Consider the following 21,723-nt stretch of genomic DNA (forward strand, 5'->3'; position numbering starts at 1 on the left):
CATTTTAAAACCACCTTAAGTACCATTTCAAAAAGGTGGATACTAGGTCAGTGTCATTTGGGAGATCTGAATGGAAAGGGGGGGTTGTAAGTGACAGTGACTGGACAGCTAATTTCAAAAACATTTGGAAGAAAAACTGCACAGCTGGGCACAGTTTACACTTAAGGAAAGAAGTAGGAGCAAGGACCATCTTCAGTTTCTGCTCAAAGTGCATGGTGGACATAACACTAATGAGTCCCGGACTCAGCCATGTAAACTGTGGCTTTGCCTAGTTTTCAGGGGGGAGGTCGGTAGCAAGATTTAGGTACTCATCTGGGAGGTGTTGTACACAAGGGAAGATTTAAGTTTTTGTGTCCATGAGTACAAACAAAAGTTGAGAAAGGGGAGCACCAGGTCCTAGGGTAGGAAAGATTCCCTGGGCTAGCAAAGTTGGTTCTGGGTCAGCCTGAACTGGGGCAGGATGCTGCCCTGGGAGGCCAGCCAGAGGCAGAATTCCAGAAGGAATGGCTGCTCTTCAAGGTGCTCAGCAGGTGTCCTCGGTGCACTGACCCAGCCAAATCAAGATCTTATTAAGATCATTGGGCTACTTTGCCCAATGAATCCATTCCCAAAAACCCTGGGGCTGGGAGCACACAGCACTGAGCCCCTGAACAAACAGCCTTTGAAGGAGAGAGCAAGGGCTGGCTGTCTTTCCTGCCCCATTAGCACATTGGGGAAGTGAGTGCAAACTCAACTCCCACTATTGTCCTGAGCTTGCGAAATGCACATAGATTAAACTGTCACTTGGAGGCAGGCAGGGCTGCCAGGTAAGGAACTGAGAAAGGGAATCAATTGGCTGTCGAAGACGCTGTAAAGCTGGTGTCCTACTGAAGTTGAAATGTCTCCATAAATGCATCTGGAATTCTAAGAGGTTTCTTTCTACAAGCCAGACATGGTGTCTGTCCAAGGAAAGACTCCCTTCCCTGGGCCCCCTCATCCTCTGATGAGAGACGGTTCTCCTCTTACTGAGAACAGAAATGGGGACTGTTAAATATCACAACAGACTGTTACCCTTGCTGACTGCAATACAGGCATGCTGTTCAGGGACTGGAGAATCTGAGGAAAGAGGTGGGCCCTTGGTGGAGCTGATGTGCACACATGGCCCAGCAGCCATCTGCTACCCCTGGTCATCAGGCACCCCCATCCTAGAGCCTGGCTGAGATGGTTCCTAGAAGGTCAGAGTAGAGTAGACATGCATTCTCCATCCACAGATGAGGTCAGCATCATGTTTAGGCCCCCTGAGCCTAACCTCCAAATGCTTTGCCTAAACTACCTACAAACAGCACATACCTCTATATTTTGCCAAGCATTGAAACAATGGCAGCATAATAATGGGTCTGCATGTGGTCTTATAAAGCCACAAGAACACTGGCCACTACAATGCTACAACTTCGTGCTACAGAAAACTGTCTGCCTCTGGTAATGAACCAACCAGCTTCCGCTGTATCAAAAGATGGTTCTCTTTCTTCCTTGTTCATAATGAGATCAACTCTAAGACCCTTCTAGCACTTTATCCAAGGAAAGTACAAATATCCCAGATCTCACCAGCTCACTGTAACTACCTTCTCAAGGGGTGTTTGCCCCATTTTGAAGATGAGGAGAGTGAGGCTGAAGGAGGTTGGACAGGGTTGTCCCAAATCAATACTGGGCAACAGCAAAGCCAGGACTTGGACTCTAGAATGTTCAGCTCTGAATATTGTGTTCATCCTACTTCTCAGCATCTGTAAGAATCTCCAAGATCAAAATTTTCAAATACGACAACCATCCCACCAGCTCCACGTCCTTTCTAATGAGACTTTCACCTTCCCTCCCTTTCTGACAAAAATAAAAAAGTTTGGTTTTAAATTAATTTGGGGGTACCATATGGGGTATAATTACAACAAAATAAACATGCTTTCATAAATATATAAACATCTGTATACAGAGATATTACTCTAGCATGCAGGAACTAAATGTCTCACTGTTCTGCACTTCGACCCTTACACCCTCATTTCAGGAGCTCACTTTTCACTCAACTCTACCAAAACAAATGACCACAAAAAACGAAAGTCATCAGATTAGCCATCTCCAACCATAGCCCTAATTCCTATTGTGTTTTGTATGCATTAGCCCTTATTTTTTCAACTCTGCCAGGCTTCTGCAGGAGGAAAACACTTGGCCCCAAACCTAGGGTCAGTATTAGAGACCAGCTCTGTCCACGCAGCACACCCCACATGTGTATCTGCTGGTGACATACACCCAGCTGGAGTGAAGACTCCACCTTTCTCAAAATGTGCTTTATAGGTACCATGGACAAATAGCAGCTACTCCATCAGCCCTCCCTCTTCCCTTTAAATCAACCAGGTGCATAAAAGGAACAGCAAGCTGGTTTTCCATTTGCAGAGGCCAGGAGTCACAGCTCAATCCATATTTAGAAGCGGGGAGATTCACGAAGCTGGGCCAGGATGAACAGGACTCTCCAACCAAGAAACAAACAGGCTGATAAATTAGCTCCATGAAGCCACTGAGCCGAGCCCCAAGAATCAATCCAATCGGCTCCCTCCTCTTCTAGCTCATTAACTGGTTGAGATTACCATCATATGGGAGTAGCCTCGCAGCTGGAAATTAAATTAGCCTGGCTGTAAACCAGGAATGTAGAGTGGAAAGTATGTGATGAGCAGTCCTGGGGAAAAACTCCACACCGGTGCCCTCCCTAGAGCCACCCTCCAGTCTTCCACACTGGCCCCTTCTCAGCAATTCCTCCTCTGAACAATAAAAAATAGAAAACGAGAGATAAACAACCCCCACCCCTGCAAACGGTCTGTACAGAGGGATAAGCTCCAGTAAGAAGGGCAGCAGGCACTAATTGCACATTCAGAACAGGTGTGTGCCTACAAAGCCACCTCTTAATTACCAGGTTTGGCATTTTGGCACTGGCAGCCTGGCCCTGCTCAGCTTCTAAGAATGCTGAAACGGAGATTCCACGGGGCTGCTCCTTGTTGTAGGTCCGAAGAGTTGGGATGTGGAATTTCTAATTACATGGCTTTAGGCTTTACCCTAATGAAAGGCTCCATCCAGGCAAGCAAAAAGCAAGCAGCTTAGAGGACGTGGGTCCCAGAACACATCCTGACAGGATCTCTAGCACTTGCCTTTTTTTCTTCTGGGCGGCTTCTTTTCTGATCATCAGCAAAAGCAATTCCTGTGTAATGCTATTCAATGGCATCTTGTAAATCCCACTTCCAAGCTGAAATACTTGAGAGGAAAAAAAAAGTGTAGAATAAACTGTAACCCTCTGAAGTCATGACGTTAAGGCTCCCTCACAAGATACCAGCCCATGACGCTTTCCAGCCTCGTCTTCAGTTTTCCGCAGCTGGCCCTTCCCAGCAGGCAGCCACCACTTTTTCACATAAACCTCCTTGCCTTTCCATGCGTATTTCCTCTGCCAAGAAGAACCCTTTTCCCACTTGTTCTTTACATGAACTCCTATTTGCCAAAGCTTGCTCAGGTGTCACTCAGAAGTCCTCTCAGAAGCCTTCCCAAAGAAGAATGCCCCCCACTTGCCCCCATCACCACCTAGACACTAACCACTCCTTCCTTCCTCTGCGATACTTCTATGCATTGAACTTCCTGTCTTTGTGTGTCACACCTTACTGTGCTCAGCTTTCACACTCTCTCTCTCTAGTCTCACTAGAATCCCTTCACACTAATGAACACAGAACAGCCTCTCTGCGCCCTCCCCTCCCCCCTTCCTCTGATGGCTTTATTCTGGTCACAGTGTCATCTCATAGAAACATGCTCCCATCCACTTGACTCCCATATATTCCCTCTCTTCCTTCAGGCCTCTGCTCAGCATCGACTCTTTACAAAGACCTCCTGCCTAATATGGTCATTTGCTCCCATCTCCCTCTCCCTCATAACCCTTTGTCCCCTCTCTGTGTTTCACTTCTACTCATGGCTCTCATCACTAGGAGAGACCTTCTGTTTTCATCAGTTTACTTGTTGATTTGCTCCTTGCCCATCCCCCTAATAGAATTCAAGCAACATGAGGGCAGGGGCAGTGCTGATAAAATAGGCAAGAATATTTGTGAAATGAATAAATCTTTGCATCCGCAGAGCCTCAATAAATTGATAAAATAAATGTGCAGCCAATGTCTGCTGATATCAATGGACATTCTAACACAGGGACACCAAGAGCTTAACAAAATCAGCTGGGTTCCTCCACAGTTGTCTGTCCCTGTTGCTGAATTCCAATGTGCATAATAATCCCCAAGGTCCCTAAAGCCAGTTTCCTTCGGATTCTCCTCTCAATACACACCACTGAGTAGAGAGAAGCCAAATAATTTTACAACTGAAGCAAAAAATCACCAAATACAAATTCAAATGTACTTGACATCTAACCAGCAGCTAGGGAATTCTTCTTCCAGAGGTGCATGTTAAGCATGAGTGGGGCAGACCTTGAGGACCTGAACCCACTTCCGAGCCTGACTGGTACCCTCCCTTGGGAAGCATCTTTACCTGCAGCCCACACCGCAGCTGCCTGCTAGGTCCACACTTTGAGCTTCTGGGACCTACGACCTATTTGCCACATCTTGGGGCTGAGCAACCACAGAGGACGGACACCAATAGGTGACATGCCCGAGTATTTCCCATCCCCCCATGCTGACACCCCCAAAAGACACCATTTGGGTAAGATGAGGTGGCTTTGATCAAAGTCCTGAAAATGAATGAAAGCTTATGCCTCAAGGAAGCTGGCCCACGTGGTCCCTGGCAAACCCTCCTTTTACAGAACACAAAAAAGCCATGAGCCTGTTCTGTGCTTCTCTTTCACAATTCTAAAAATAACTGAATGACTGCCCATTCCATCCAAGAGGACAGACGGGGAGGACACAGGCCAGTGCACAGGGCCTGCCCTGATCATTGGTCTGCCCTCTAACCAGCAGCCCCTGACTGTCCTCTTCCTGAGCCCAACACCTCTTGGCCTCTTGTCTCTGTGTCTTCCCAAAAGAGGTAGGCTCTGGGGCAGGGTAATGCAGTTCTCAGTCAGATTTGATTAGAGATAGCAATCACTTTTAGACTCTAACACGGAAGGCTCCCAGAATTGAGCCCGTTCATCCATAGTGCATGATGGGAATAAGTGAGATCACTTTGGAAAGGCTGGCAACTATGAGCCAACCACGGTTTCTCTCTACTTTCTCAGGATTCTGAGATAAGAAGGGAAGCTTTGCCCTACCCTGTCCAGCTGGGCCAGAGAAGTTCATGTGGGTTCCCTTCACATCTTGCTTCCCCTGCTGGCTCAGAAGCCCCTCCCCAGGAAAGGCAGGGTTCCTCCCCTCACTCCCCCACCATGGCACTCACGTTACTTTGCAGAGACCTCAGTATCATGTTCAGGGTGAGAATCACATTGGTGCTTCTCATGGAGCCCCTGATTTATTGCAACCCCAGCTTCTCCCTCTGTACTCTTTGCACAATTATCCTGGAAGAAGAGGGGGTGCTGGCACGCTGGGTTTGCGGTGATGCCTTAAGTGGGATAAGAGAGGAGGCTGGCTGACTTTAGCCTGCAGGCTTTGGGCCATCTGTTTCTTCATGGCATTGGACTGGGAAGCTGTCTGGCGTTTGGAGCCTAGCTGGGAGCTAGGGAATAATGGCTCTCTTTTCCCCAAAACTTCAAACCACAGAGGGACAGTGTGTGTCCTTTCAGTATCATCCAAGTTACCCAGAGCCAACAGGGCGAGGGTTGTGTGGGCCCTGTGATGAGTGAGGAAGTGTAGTTTCCTCCATGAGCACTATCAGGGCAAGTGCTTATTCTGGAAGTCTGAGAGCAACACGCAAATCACTCAGGAGGGCTGTGTTGTACATCTTAGAAAAAAATGTCTATACCTTTTCTTGCTTTCTTTTCCTTGAAACACCAAATTATTTCATTTTTCTCAAAAATACATGAAAAGAATTCCACTGCATAATTCATGTAAAGTCTGTGGATTTCTTTGGTATAGGAGGCTCTGCTGGCCTGAACACCCCCCTTTGGTCAAGGAGATAAGGCCGTTCTCTCAACATGACATGGTACCCCTGAGCTGGCCTCTGGGCCCACCTTCTCTGAATCTCCAACACTCCCTCTCCTCCACCAGCCCCAGCGTTCGGCCACGCCTCTCTCCAGGCCTTTCCCACAGTGCTGCTTGGAACACCTTTATTTTCTTTCCGGGACAATCAGCTGACAAACTCTTATTCATACTTCAAAGTCCAGCTCAGTGGTAGCCTCGCCCTTGAGCCCCCTTCTCTCAGCTCCCACAGAATTTCTCACTTTGTTCTGCCGTATTTCTCACCATGGCCCCTTGACCAAGATAATTATCTCCTTGAGGCTTGTAACAACTGCTTAACATCTTCCTTTCCAAGTGCTTTCATGCTCTTTGACCCCCTTGAAGTGCTCTAAAACTCTCTGGTAGATGAAATCAGATTATGAATGAATGAATGGTAAACAGTACATTATTCCATGAATAGTGCCAACTGGTTGCTCTGGTCATGAGTTGGCAATAAGGCTGTGTCATTATTGCCAGAATTTCACAAGGCCCATAGAAAGAGAGGATGGGTATTAAATGTCCTGTTAAAAGATACGTAACTTTATAGGAAGGGTAGTTCGATAAGAAAGAAAAGCTAGTCAAGCGCATGCAATATAGGAGCCTACTCTGGTGTGAAACTGTTCACCTCCAGGACCTGTGAAATACCCTTGCCAAACACCTCCCTCCCCTGAAGCAGGGACTCAGGGAAGAGGTGAGGGGCCATCCAAACAGGTGTTAGGATTTCACCAAATATGAGGAGTCCATGGTAAGTGTGCCAGGAGATAATAAGGTTATCATAGCAAGTTTAGAGTGCTTGCAAGGGAAACCCAGGTACTTTTGTAATTTAAGTTTCATACAAAGAGGTAAATGAATCCCTTATCTCTCTCTCTAAAAAGGTTCCACTTGCCTCCTTTCCCAGTGACATCTAATACTAAAGTTTCCTTCGTTTCCGATACTGTGTGACTAAAGAACACTTTAAGTGTTTCCCCTTGGCCCCAGACACAAAAAGGGGAAGTTCATGTTTTGTTTCGTTTTTTAAAGGTGATTGTCTTGGTTTGCAGCTCAAGGCTGAGGATGTTTATATGTGGCACTCACGATATTTTGCAGAAACCTCGGTATAATGTTCAGGGTGAGAATCACATTGGTGCTCTGATCAAACATAGGACCACGGGGCTATGCTGTGATGGGCAGGGAGGGACAAACCTTCACCCTTTCTCAGCTCCATCAGTTATCTACCTCTGTAAACAGCTTGGAGACAGAGTGACCACCTTCGAAAGCAGGCATGAGCTTCCCAGAGGAAAGCTGAACCTGCAATTAGCCTACTCAGGGCACAGCAGCCTGTGGAAGTCTCCTCAACAGCCTGCGCAAGCTGGGACCTGACGCCCTCCTCAGCTGCCGCGCCTCTGCCTGGGCCCCTGATTTACTGCAACCCCAGCTTCAACCCCAGCAACCCCCAGCTTCTCCCAAAATGCAAAAACTCTTTTTGCAAAAAGAAAAAGTGCAAAACTCTTTTTGCACAATTATCCTGGAAGAAGAGGGGGTGCTGGCACGCTGGGTTTGCGGTGATGTCTTAAGTGGGAGAAGTATGGAGTCTAACGCTTGTTCCAAGGGTGGACAGACAAGAGTATGTAGCCAGTGGTTCAACTCTTCGACCCACAAGAGCCTTGGAGACCTGCTGTGCAAACTGCCCCAGCTGGCAACCAGACGAACACTACTCCTCCACTTAGCAGGAGGTACCGAGTGAAAAAAGGATTTTGTACTCACAGGGAAGCCTTAACAAAATTAAACGGAGTTTTGTTTTGTTTTCAGCTACAGTACTTCTCAGGGTCCTTAATATGCTGAGATGGAACCATTTTTTTGTACAAATCACTTATTAATTTTTTTAAAACTTTCTGTTTACTGAAGAAACTTGAGACAGTGCTCCTCAAACCATGATCTGAGGACTACCTGCTAACTGTCTTCAGGGAGATAAATACAAAAACTGAGAGTGTATAAAGCTACCCTAAGTAATTTGACATTATTCCAACATCTAAGGCTCTGATCAATGAACTCATTAGACAGAGGACAGGTGAGTGTGGGTGCTTCAAATTGCGTGGCAGGAGGCATAAGGCACAGGGTGTATACTAGTCACCCACAGGAAGACACCACATCAGTCCACAATGAACGGGGAAAACTGTGGTCCTGCACCAGAGTTTGCTGAGCACTGGCTCAGGGAGCACTGACGGGCCCATGTCTACTGTGTACTTGAGGATGTTGACACCACAAAGACAAAGTGAGTGTTCAAGTTCACAAAGTGTCCATAGCAAAAGACTAACCTCAACTAGGGGCCACATGAGGAAGAGACAGTTTAAAAAATAAAATAAAATAAAAATATAACAAACATGTCAACAAAAATGACTTTAAGACAGTGATTCTAATTTTAACTGGCATGCAGTTACCAGACCTCCATGCAGCCTCTTCCAAGATTTCTACAAAGTTGTAGGATGCAAAATAAATCAGATAGGAAAAAAGCTAAATTCAAAATCTAATAAGAATGTCCACGATAAATGGGAATTCAATTCTGAAACAATGCATACCTAAAAAAAGGGGGGAGGGGGCAGGCACAGAGAACAGTTTATATCCCTGACCGGGTAGCCCCATTGACTAAAGCATCATCCCAATATGCCAAGGTTGTAGGTTTGATTCCTGGTCAGGGCACATACAAGAATCAACCAATGAATACATAAATAAGTGGGACAGCAAATTGATGTTTCCCTTTCTCAAAATAATTTTTAAAAAAGAATTAAAAAAGAAAAGAAAAAAAAGTTTGTAGCCCCTGTCCTGTCTGGCATTTACCCAGATCTGAGATGAAGCAAGTAGCTAGTAAGTGAGTGAAGTTTGCTCAATGTGAGACAATAAGGAGTAATGGGGACCATGGCAAACAGAAGAGAACCTGTCCCACTCTCAGGCATAGCTGCTCTCCAGCTTCATCCAGTCATTGCCCCAAGAAAAGTAAGCCTCATACCGTCAGCTCCTTTATTAAAAAAAAGCAGAAAACCTGCATTTGTTTGTGAACTATCTGAATGTGTCAATATGGGCAATGAATTTACATGGTTTTAAAAACATACAAATATTTACTCTAGGATTTCATTTACAGTAAGCTCAGTCACAGCCAACCCATGGAACAGGGACAGTGGCCAGGCAGGGATGTGACAGTGGCTTTGGGGTTCTTGAACTGCTGTTACATGGGTGTGTTCTCTTTGTGAAGATTCATCAGGCTGCACACTTCTGATCTGTACACTTTTTATAGGTATGTAAATATAAATTTGACTGAAAAACCCACAGGCCACATACATAAGTAAAATATGATGTCTGGGATTTTCTTCAAATAGCACAGAAGAGAGAGGACTTCTTTAAAATGATGGAGGAAAGTTTTGGGAGAAGTAGAAATAAGGCCATGCTGAAAAGAAGTGGTTGGGAGAGTGGTCCTCTTACAAATGCAAGGATCTAGCTGGAGTTTCTTCCCGTGTAGGGAAAGTTCTATGAACCAGTGCTTGAAGGCAGCATATGCCACCCGGAAGGGCCAATGCACACTGTCGGTCCTGGCATGGGCAAGGGTGGTGACCAGCAGGGCTAATTGCTGAGTAATGCCAATGTAACTCAGGGTGGTCCATGTCAAGTCTATGACAAGACCTTCTTCTGCACAACCACTGGGGATGGTACAAGACAGGGTGTCTCCACAGGGTGGGGCCAGGGTGTCTAGATGTCAGCTGAGGAGGCAAGGAGCCACCAGAGGTGAGCACTGAGGATTTCAGTGAGATCCTGACATTTGAGTGGCATGGGCGTGGTGGGCAGCTTCAAGGTGAGGGAGAAGAGATGGGCCAGCAAATGAGGAAATGAAAGGAGGCTGCCATCACAAAGAGGGCATCAAATGTACAGATCTTATCATAGGATCAAGGGCAACAGGGATGATGCCAAAGTGACCAGTGGGTCCATGTATGACATGGATGAAAGCTGGCCTTATCGGTGCAGATATCATTGCAACAGAGGGGGCTGAGAACTGAGTGTGGGGAACTAAAGGAAATGACAGGAAAACAGGAAAAATACAACCTTGGGAATACTTTTATGCTGAGTTGTGGCATTAGAAGGGCCCTCAGGGAGGCATTAGTTTCAAGAGGCTTAGCCACCTGTAGCTACAGCTGTGTGACCCCAGGCAACCTCTTTGGGCTTCCCTTTGCTGCCTTGCAAAACAGGTGATCAACCCAGAAAGACCCACTGGTAAGATGAAACAGCAGCAGCCACTCGCCTGCACACAGTAGGTCCTCACTCACTTTTCTCCTGCCTCACAGATAACTAACATCCCCTCTCCTTCTTCTTACTGCCTTAGCTCTCTTTGGAAGCTCCTGGAAAAATAAAACATAGAGTCATACTTCTTCATTTGTACTATTTAATAATTTTGTCACATGCTTCCTCTTCTTCAACTGGTTGTTAGATTTACTAGTGAATCAGCAGGACCAATGATTTTTTTTAATTCAGTGCTTAAATTGCTTTGAGACCTCTTTGAGCCTATAGGTTTTAGTTCACTGACTAAAACATGCCCCTGAAAGACAAGTTCATGTATCTTGTACTTCCTTAGAACCTCAAGTGCTACCTGATAGCTCTTGATAACAGTGCTCAAATAGGGAATGTTTAGGACAGCGAAGCTATTCTGTATGAGACTATAATGAAGGATACTTGTCATTATACATTGGTCAAAAGCCATAACATACACAACATCAAGAGTGAACCCTAATGTAAACTATGGAATTTAGCTGATAATGTCATGTCACTGTACATTTACCGATGGTAACAAATGTACCACTCTGGTCTTGCCTGTCAATAGTGGGGCAGGCTGTGCCTATGTAAGGGCAGGGCATGTATGGGAAGGAACTGTGTCTTTTCACTCAATTTTGCTGTGAACTTAAAACTACTCTAAAAAATAGAGTCCATATACTTTAAAACGTTAGTAGTAATAAACCAGTATAAGTGAAAACATAGGTCAACATGATTTATGAGAATGTATTATTCATTAGCTATAGAAAAAGACTTAAAATGGTCACCTTTCGCTTTTTCCTTTAAGTATTTCAGGTCGATGACAGAGTCGTAATCAGTTTCTTTACTTTACTCTCACCAACCCCCACCCCAACACACACACACACACACACACACACACACACACACACACACGCTGGGGTCTACTGTGAAAAGCTCTTGGCTGGAAACAGGATGTTTACTTTTTTGTGAATCTGTGTTAACTGGCACACCAGCATATGCTAAGTGCTGGAGACTGACACAATCAGACAGGAGGGCACCAGGGACCTGATGTACAGCACACATCAAGAGGAATGGCTGGGCCGAACCAGGCTGAGTTTCCAGCTGGAGAGGCCAGGAGGCGGAACAGTCTTTTCAGCTAGGGAAAGGCACCAAGAGTGGTCTGGTGCTGAATTACATGTTCTCTAATCGTTGGCTCAGTGTGTTGTCTCCTGGGGGAGACTTACTTTAATGGATGTGTGGACCAAATCCTGCATTGTTTCAACCTCTTCCGCAGCAACAAGCAGGTCCTATGTGAGCTTCCCATCCTTTTAATACAGTTCATCTCCTAAACCTCTGCAAAACCTTCCAGAAAAGAAGACTGCCTCATCCAATTATCAGAATTAATTCTCAATGCTACCCGGTAAATCCCATCCTTACTGGAAGCACTTTTCAACCCATCATTTCTCCTAGAGAGAACTAGGGGAAATTGAGTTCCTCAGGACCCAGAGAATGCTTCCCGCCCACCCTCCAGGCTGGGGGGGGGGGGGGGGGGGGGCAGAAAGAGGCTTGCTTACAGGTTGCCCAGAGGAGCTAATCCTTCCCCTCTTTGAGTTGGAGGTTAGCTGCAGACTGTGGGCATTTGGCTGAGGAAAGGAGAGGGACCAAGTAGTGTGAGCACCGAGGGGCACTTGGGAAGCCGCCTGGAAGTGCTGGGGAGATGAAATGGAGCGTCAGTGTGGCTAAGATTTCCTAATCAGAGGGGAACTTGAGTCCTCACTGCCCTGTCCAAGAGAAGCAAATTTTCAGACAAGTGACACTCCCCTGCAAAAGGCAGGGACATTTGGGCAGGAGGGTTTAGAAAAGAAGGAAGGGAGCAAAACAGACCAGGGGACAAGCTTGGCTCAGAAGGTGAGAACAGTTCTGGACTCATTAGGAACAGCAGGGAAAGTCTACCCTCCAAGACCGGACTCGCCAGCTACACCCGCCCCTCTAGGTGGGGCTATCGCGCAAGCCAGAAGCCATTGGCTTACCGGTAGCCCCTCCGACCATTCAACGTACGGCCTAGGCCGGTCGGCACCGCCCACTGTGAGTGCGGGGCGGGGGGCGCCATTCCACGCTCAGCCTACAGGTGAGGTTTGAGCACCCCTTGCTTCCAGCTAGTCACGTGGGTGCAGCAGGCGCCCCCCCCCAGAACCCAGGGCAGAACGGCCGGGTCGCTGGCCTGCCCCACCCCCAACGCGAGGAAGCTCGATCCCGCGTCTCCCGGGCCCAGCAGTCCCCTGACCCGTAGCAGCGACTCCGCGATACAGGGGCCGTGCTGACTGATCCCCAGGGCCAGTCTGCCGCGGAACCATTTTCTCGGTCCGAAGCTCCGCGCTCCGCCGCCTCCAGAATTGGAGGTGTAAGCGAAAGTTCCTGCAGCTGCCGGAAAGCGACCGACACGTGGCAACTCAGCGGCCTGTCTGGGGCCATGTTGGACGCTTCTGTCTGCACACCTTTTCTGCTGACTCCCATTCGTCAAATGAAGAGAACGCATGAAAAATCTGCTGCTTCCCCTTTCTTTTCCCAATATTTTCCCCCCATTGTCCATTTGTTGCCCAAGCCTCACATTGTCCAGAAAAATCTTTCAGTATTTTATGGGTTTCTAAGCAAGTGTGACCGTGTCAAGCGGTGTGGGACAAAGATTTGGCAGAAAACAGCTATTCTGCATCTCCGCCGTCCCCCTTCCCCCCTGCCCCCCACTTCTTGATGAACACACTGGATCATTCACATTCAGACCAAAAGTATTTAAAAGTACTGACATCTACTCAAAAACAGTCTAGCTTAGGCTGAAATACAATCAGTGTCATGTTAATTTTAATACACTTGCTGTATTTAGAAGAAAAGTACTTTATTGCAAGAGCTTATTTGTTCTGTAACTACTTTATCAACCTAAAGTCACAGTGAATAATAATGTGCACACACATAAACATAAATTCCTCTCAGGCAGTCTTTTTGAACAAACTCTGCACAGATCCTCACAAATAATTTTTAAAAGCAGCTCTGTCCAGGAGGTAAACAAATTCTGTCAGTACAGCTTTGCTATTTAAACATGTTTCATCCATGACACGCTTAAGTAAATTTTTTAAATAACCCAGTAACTTATGCGATTTTTAATGTATTCAAAGTACCAGAGGTGGACATTTAAAGAAAAAATTTCAAATTACAGACATAACCTGAAGGATATTACTATCACTCTTTATGTACAAAGAAAATTAGTGGGGGGAGAGGGTTATTAGCATTGGCAGTACTTTAGCACAGAGCCTCTTGGCTGGAACAAAAATTATTTACTGTCATGTTATTAAGCTGGTAATTTGTCCTCACATTGTACACTTTTCCCCAAATCTAAAATTAGAAAGAAAATCAATATATATGCTAACATCAGTTTTATTGTTAGTTAATTTTGGTATTGTTTGAGAGAAATAGAGTTCTAGCAGGTAGTTTATAAAATATTTTTTTAAGTTTCATGTTCTACTTACTCAAAAAACATTAGTGTCTCATTTCTTTTTGATCATGGTGAATGCTTTCATTTGAGGTAGGCAGCATATTGTATTTATTACACTTGAAAATGTGGCACATACTTGGGGAATTCATTTTGCTGGGATTCTTGACTATCCCAATAGTCTAGGACGAGATGGCCCTTAGTGTCTGAAGTCACAGACTGTTAACTGAGAGAGATAGCACCCTATTCAGAAACTAACTATATTCCCAGCAAAAGAAATGTTCATTGTGCTTTGCCTTCAAAGTGGATATTTTGTGCTTATGTCAATCAACTTAATTTCCATGTTCATAGAGTGAGAACATAAAGTATTCAGAAACTGCTAACAGAAAGCAGGAGGCGAGCAGTCTAGTCAAGTAGTATTTCAGCTCAGAAGCTTTAAATAAATGCCATTTCCCTGATTCATAGCACTAGCTGACTGATGGGTTTGTGTTTTAAATCCTGGTCAACTTTTAATTCTAAATAACTTCAGTGATTCGAAGGGTCATCTTGTATAATAAGAAAACCTCATATCCCACATGTTTTAAACAAAAAGGTAAATTAGCATACACATTTGAAATACGTTTTTTTTTCCAAAATAGCTAAAAGTATTTCTTCAACCAAAAATAAAACACAAAACTAGAAAAACAGAAACTATGACAGGTCACTTTAAAATTTCAAATAACAAATTTAGCTGTAAATCTCTTATAAATAGTAGCATATATTAAATTGTAATTTTTCAATAATCAGGCTTTCTTAAGAAGGCAAAGTCTACTTTAGTCATCTTAGTCAAATTGTAGTTTTTTAAGACATGTGTTCAACCTAATTTTTAAAGACCTGTTCAATGATAACATATCATTTGGAAGGTAATAAGTGTAACTTAAATTCATACTTTTCAGCATTTGATTCATCTAAAACAAACAGGCTGCTATTAAATATTGACTATTTTATTAACTAAGAGCATCTGGGAAAACACTTATGATTAGGTTAATTTATGTTATGTTTTTTCCTCAACTTGTAAAAGATTAATCAACCATTTTATGGTCTAATTTAGGTGCCTAATTAAAAACAGAGTTCAACACATGCTACACTATCTTGCTAATAAATCTTGACAGCTTTGTAACATGACGGTTCGTATTTCAAATTGTTGCATATAAATGCACAATTCTGATCTTCACCCAGGAGCTTGCAGTGAGTTACATACTTGGTTTAAGCTCCAGGGCTGAGAAAGTACAATTACTTCAAAAAGGATTATCCCCAATCAGATCTTACCTCAAATTTCCTTTAGTGAAGGCAGAAAGTCTTTGTCATCAAGTTTTTAGAAATAGAATAGAAAAGTAAGTGAGAAATTAGATTTCTCAGCATTTATTAAATTAAAAATGCAGGAAAAGTTGCTATGTTCAGCTACTACCTTTCAGAAGAAATGATTTTCTGAAGTTACTGGGTTTTAAAATCTAATTCTAAAAATAGCTACTCAAAGTTTTAGTTCCAATTGTCTTCTGGTTGAATGTCTTCGGTCTTGACCTGGGGCACTGTACCTCTTTTAAATGAATAAGTTCATTGCAAGAGGTTTTGGAATATCTCTTTTTACTCTTAGTCCTCCACATGTCCCAGACTTAAATGGGGGTAAATGGAAGAGAATAAATCTATTCTCCGAAGGGACGTTGGCTATTTTCTCAGCCTTTATACTTGAAGTATATTTTTGTCATTCTAATGACTCCTTTGAGTTTAACTGTCCAGTTCAGGTGGAGAAGCGAAACTGCCACAGTGATGTAATCCTCACTCTAGTCATAAGCCAACTTTGGTGATAGGGACTGGCCTGTTCTGGAGCTGCTCGCCTTTTACAGTGAATGGCAGTGAGCAACCACACTGAGGTCACTGGGGTGCCACAGAAAACTCAAGCTCTTTTAAAGCAAACCCAGTTTTGAACTCTTCATATACGACCACCAGCATGCTTTTGGTTATTTAAGTGAAGAAGCACGGGACAGACTGACCTCTGCAGCAGCACTGCTTGCATTAGTGTGACCCCTTAGCTTTGCCACTTTCTAACTGAGACATCTTAGGCAAGCTCCTGGCCCTCTCTGTGCCTGTGTTTTTTCATTTATAAAAGTACCTACTTCACAGCATTGTAATAAGGATTATATTTGCTAATCCTATAAAATTTGAAACAGTACTTGGCACATAGGGAAAACATTCAAGAATGTGAGCTACCAACATTATTAAAATACACACACACTATATTTTCTTTTTGATGTGGCCACAGAATTAGAGTGTCAGCTTATTTTTGTATAACTAGAAATGGAAAGCAGAGTCAAGGTTGGGAAGGAGTTTCTGCCCTGTAACTCTAAGGCATATTTCAGTAATAATAGTAATAATAATGGTAATAGTAATGATAATAAAAAACAATAATCACTCCATTTGGCCAACTTAATTCCCAAACTGAGGTCATCAAAATTTGTGAGAACCTACTGAACTTATGTCAAATCACAAATAAATTTACTAAAGAATAAATCTATTTAAGTTTGATTCAATATTCAGAGCCTAAATGTGCAGGGTGTGTACTTCCTCCGCCCTGGCGTATGCAAGGTTCTCCTGAACCCAGGCTCCCGGGTTCTCTTCACAGCCTGGAACGGAGGGTAAAGGCCAGTCTCACCAAGAGTCCTGATATGTCGTTTCGCGTGCCAAGTATGCGTGCGAGGCCTGATTGAGAGACAGGGCTGGATAATGAACTGGAGAAGCAAATCCAGGAGTCTTAATTCCAGACTAAAACATACTCAGGTTCCAGGGCAAAGGGGGCTCGCGAAACAGGCGCGTTTAATTTTTGCAGTAGATACTGGGGCAGCGAGAAAGCTTCGGCTCTCTGTCCAGTGGCAAGGTCAGCTTCGCGTCGCCACCAAGGTGGGCTCCATTCCACCACAATTTTTCCTGTTCTGGCCAAGTGGAAGGAAGGACAATCAATTTCTGAGACGTGCCGATCCGCCCAGGCCCTGGGCTACTGGTAAGGCCACTGGCAGGACTGCACCAACCGATTAAACCCATTAACGACTCACTCGTACACGGACAAGACCTAGTCCTTCGGATTATGATGCTGACCCTCGGGTTCAACCTTACGTGCCCACAGTCTTTTAATGACTTCAAAATATCTGAATGCTTTCAAGATGTCTCCCCTCTCCAATTTTCTAGTTATGAGGACTTGTTTTAACCACGTGTCTGAACTGCAACCCTCTTTGGTTAATTATTATTTGTGCTCGTCTCCAATCTGCCGTACGGACCCCCGGGGAGATACAACGGAGACGGCACTTCGGGCGAGCACCTGGGCTGGGCCCGCCGGGGTGGACTGTCCGGCGGGGGCAAAGGCTGTTTCCCCGCACCGGGTTTAAGCGAAAGCGGTCGGCTCGAGCACCTCTTGCGGTTTGGTTGTTTAACGTTAGAACGGCCGCTTTCAAAGTAATTGTAAGTCTACACATTTGCTCCGACATCCAAAATATTTTAATTAAGCAGAGGGCATTTAATTTTTTTTCCTTAAAAAAAAAAAATCTAACCTAGCGGCCACGCCGTGTGCTGCTGGAGCAGCTGGGAACGCAAAGTTTGGGCTGAGCTGCGGTGCTCGCGACCCTCGGGGCCGCGGCCCTCGGGCCTCCCAGCCCGAGCAGCCCGGCCCCTCGGTTTAGGGAGGTGCTTCGGGAGACTGAGGAATTTACCGGCTTTTGCGTCCCGACCCCCAAGCCCTGGCGCTGCGGGGACCCGGGGCATCTGTCCCGCCCTGGATCCCGGCTGTGCTCCGCTCTGCAGACGCTCGGTAAGGGTCTCCAGAGCCATTTCGTCCTTTATTCAGCGTTTTTGAGGCAATCAAAAAGGAACGTAGCAGGTGGCGGGCAGCGGGCTAAGAGAGTGCATGAATCTTCCTGTGGGGATTTCCACAGCCTGCCCCAGGGGCTTTAAAAACTGCCTGATGTAGAAGATTTGGTTAGTTCTCTGCCGGTTCCTCCCAGCCCGGCCTCCCGCGCGTCTGGTCTCGGAAAATTCCGGGCTGCCTCCGGTGGGTCCCACCGAGACGGGAGCGAGTGGCCGCCTGCCACCGGAGCCCCGGGATCCGCATCCCAAGAGGAGACGGAGCGGTGACCGTAGAAGTAATGACAATACGATCGATGAAAATAGCTTACAATCCGAGAGGTCCCACGTGCTCGCCAGGCACCTGCCCGCTCCGGCGCACTCCCGCCGTCCCGCCCAGCGGAGAACCACGCAAAGCCGCAGCACCGAGGAGAGCGGAGAGGCTCGGCGCGACTTAGCGACCTGCCAGAGTCGGGACTGCAAACCCCCATTTTTAGCTGCTGGTGTCCACAGCCCGGGAACGGTGGGAAGGGTGACTGTCACGGCGGGCTAAACCTCGAGACTTGGGCACTGCTAACAATAAAAACACCAAGAGCAAAACGGAGGGGGTGGCTGGGAAGAGAGCGTTTTTAATCCGCTGGGTCAGCGCTGTCTCCCCCCCACCCCCTTATCTTATATCTTCTTCAGAGGCCAAAAGAGGGAACGGGGGCAGTGAGTGAAGTTCGGTTCCACTCTCCCCTTCGGTTTTCCGAAGTCTACAACCTCTTGGAAGCTTACAGGGCTTGGAGGGGTACCCGGGGAGTCCATTGATTCATACTAGGAATGACTAGGGCGCGGGGAGGGGGGGGACAGGGAGGATGACCAGTTAGAAGGGATGGGGGCCGGAGGCCGGGCCCCTGGTTGAAGACGAGGTTTCTGAAGGCTGGAGCCTGGACCCTAGGCTCACCCGCGCCTCACCGGAAGCCCAGTCAACCCAACCGCTCAAGCCAAAGACAGGCAGCTTCTGGAAGCTTTGGGCGGAGGTCTTGGTTAAGATCTGAGGGCCGCTGTGCCTTTGGACCCAGACCTCCAAACCGACTGGAGAACGGATTTTCTGGAAGCCTGGATCTCCAGGCAACCCTCAATGGGCCCTCAATATTCTTTGAGCCCCGATGTGTAAAGGGCCCGCAGATACGCGCGTTCCTGTCCTTGTTCTCCCAGACCCAAAGCTGGAGAGAGGGACACCGGCTGGCTGAGCCCAGGGCGCCGGGAAGCCTTCCAAGCCGCGCCGCTCAGGTCGGCTGCAGTGAGCGCTTTTGCCCGACAGGGACCAGCACCGCTCCACAATCCGCTTGCCGCGCACGGCCCACTCCTCCGCCAGGCGGAGGCGCCCGGCCACCCGCCTTGTTCATCCTCCCAGCCCGACCTACTCTCCAGCAAAGCGAATGTGACCCTCTTTGGGTTCGGGTCCAGCAAGAAAGAGAACTGTAACAAAACTAGTGACCAGACTCTCCGGGGCCTGAGCTAGGCACGGTCACTCCCCCCCCACACACACACACACCCCCATCTGGGGAGCAGAAGCTGCCCAGAAGTTGGTCTAGGGCGGAGACTCCGGCCGGCGGAGCGCAAAACAGGCCGGACGCAGAGAGGAATAAAATACGAGCAACCCTGGATTGATTCCTTTGAGACACGCCACGGTTACAGGGTTGAGTGATTGCCTGGAGCGCCATCTCAGACGCTATCCCTCCTTTGCGAAGGCTCTATCGGTTAATTCTGGGGTACTATGGGGCATTGAGCTGCCAGAGCTCCGCGAGCAGTTTCTATGGGTTGCAACAAGAGCCTCCATCCAGACTACTGCACACCGGGTACCGCGCTGGGGAGGGCTTCTCAGTGCCGCGGGCCAGTACCGCGCGTTCCTTCCCTCCGCCCCTTCCCGCCCCCGCTGGTCCGAGACTGTACCCTTGACACTGTCTCAGCATCCGCCTCGTCTCCCTCCTCTCCCGTCAGGGTAGCGGCTGGCGCCTCTGCCCATGGCCCTGGCAGGGAAACTCACCGGTACCAGGCGAGGCCCTTGTCATAGCTGCGGTCGAAGAAGTGGGGCTCGGCGCCCACGGCGCGCACGTCGGGGTGCACTCGCAGGAACTCCAGCAGCGCCCTCGTGCCGCCCTTCTTCACGCCGATGATGATGGCCTGCGGCAGCTGCTTGCTCCCGGACCCACTAAAGAAGCTGGAGATGGGGCTGGGGGAGTTCGGCGCCTCGGGATTCTGCTCCTCTTGGCTCGCTGAGCTCTCGTCTCTCTCCTTGACCGCAGCCAAAGGGGTGACCAGAGCCGCCTGGAACGGTAGCCTAGGGAAAGCCCCGTCCGGACCCGGGGCCAGGGCTGGAGAGGCGTGGACAGTGCGGGACCCCGAGCCCAGCAGCAGCAGCCCAGGCGCCGCGGCGCACGAGCTGGCGCACGAGTACAGAAACATGTAGAGCCAGATACAAAGCATGGCGAAGAGAACAGCGACCTTCCTCCTCACGGGTGGCGGGGACGGCTGCGGCTGCAGCTGCAGCAGAAGCCGGCTGGGGACATGGAGGTAGGATCGGCCACCGCTCAGGCGCTGCCCCATATGCAGCCCGCGGGCGCGGCGAGGGGCATGGCTCAGCACATGGCGCTAGTCCTGCCCGAGCCGCGCACGCGGGGAGGGTTCTTTGGCCCTCCGGTTGGTTGGGTTTATTACACTCGCGCTACAGAGACCGCTGTTGCTGCTCCTGATGCTCTTCCCCAGGTGGTGGCGGCAGCTGTAGCGGCCACGGCTTTTGACATGTTGCCTGGAGGAACCGCAACTGGAATGAAAGTCCTGTGGCGGCAACTGCTGGCCTGGGGGCGGCTCCTGCGGCGCGACGCTGGGCTCTGGACCAGGAGAACCCTGCACTCCCTTGTTCTGTCCACTCCGGACGATGCGTACAGTCGCTGGCCGGGGATGCCTCCTCTCTGCCCTGCGAGCTGAACCCGAGCAGCCCCGGCACCTCCTCGCAGAGGCTGAGAAGGAGAAGTGCGCAGGAAGAGTCTGAGACAGAGGTGGACTGGGCGGGCCCAGCCACTGAGAGTGACAGGTCGCTCCACTTACCAGAAACCCGGACCACCTTGCAAATAATGCCGCTACGCTAAGGGTTCGGCAGCCAACCAGCTCCCGGTTCGAGAGGGTGTGGAAAGGGTTTGGGGCGGAGGAGAGTGATCTGGAGCTGCTATTGGCCCAGGGGTTAAGGGCGGGATCAGAAGGGCTGAGACGGGGGGCTAGTGGCTGGAGCAGATGGAACGAAGGATGCTGGAATGACCCAGGTCTGGAAGAAGACAGATCCCACCGAGTGGTGCAGTTCGGGACCCGCGCGCATTTCCACACTCGCTCCCCCGGAGCCAGCCTTGGCCGTAGTTGTCCTTATGTTCGGACGTGATTCCCCATCCAGCTGTTTCGCGGGCGGGCTCTTGATGTGTGTGTAGAAGTTGGCAGTAGGGAGCGGGTTGGAGTGGCGAGTCAGGGGGGCTGGGCATGCAGTTCCCAAACCAGCGGGGGACTCAGAACGGGGCCTTCCCGGGACAGGCACCGGTTTGGGAAGTTAAAGTAGAAAGCGTGTTTGGAAATCGCTGTGATTGATTGGTTGATTTTGCCCGGAGTTTATTTTTCTTGGTCCGCCGGTTAGCTGGAATAGGGATAAACTGTCCTCAGGAAAAAAAATCTTCCCGTTTCTCCAACTACTGGAGCAAGATGAGGGTAAAGGGGGTGGGGAAATTAACCTGGAGGTAAAGGCTGGTATAAAAAGTTTCTTGATGGAAAAGTGAATGTGAAAGTCTCGTGTAGAAAGTTTTGTCCGGGTGGGAGCTTTTCAAGGAGGTTAAGCTTTAAAAAATGTTCAGCCCTCCCTTTTTCTCAAGTAAATAATAAAGTCAACGTTCGCCTTCATCTAGGAGACAGTTTGGCTTGCTGACCTGTTACACTAATTATTAGGTGTTGGTTTTGCTCATCAATTTTTTTAAGTCAAACTAGGAGCAGATCGATCACCGAGTTGAATTT

The 21,723-nt window shown here is 47.9% G+C and overlaps 1 protein-coding gene across 1 annotated transcript in view; it reads right to left on the reverse strand.

The window, feature by feature from the left end:
* HS3ST3B1 (heparan sulfate-glucosamine 3-sulfotransferase 3B1) overlaps positions 1-20,760 on the reverse strand; it is a 40,848-nt gene extending 20,088 nt beyond the window's left edge. Inside the window, exon 1 of the mRNA XM_037154696.2 lies at positions 19,721-20,760. Coding sequence (XP_037010591.2) covers positions 19,721-20,280 — 560 coding nt within the window. The 5' untranslated portion in view covers positions 20,281-20,760. The remainder of the gene's footprint in view (positions 1-19,720) is intronic.
* Between the last annotated feature and the right edge of the window lie 963 nt (positions 20,761-21,723).

Source organism: Artibeus jamaicensis, unplaced genomic scaffold (assembly GCF_021234435.1).
Source record: "Artibeus jamaicensis isolate MK-2021 breed Jamaican fruit bat unplaced genomic scaffold, CSHL_Jam_final contig_781, whole genome shotgun sequence".
Taxonomy (NCBI): domain Eukaryota; kingdom Metazoa; phylum Chordata; class Mammalia; order Chiroptera; family Phyllostomidae; genus Artibeus; species Artibeus jamaicensis.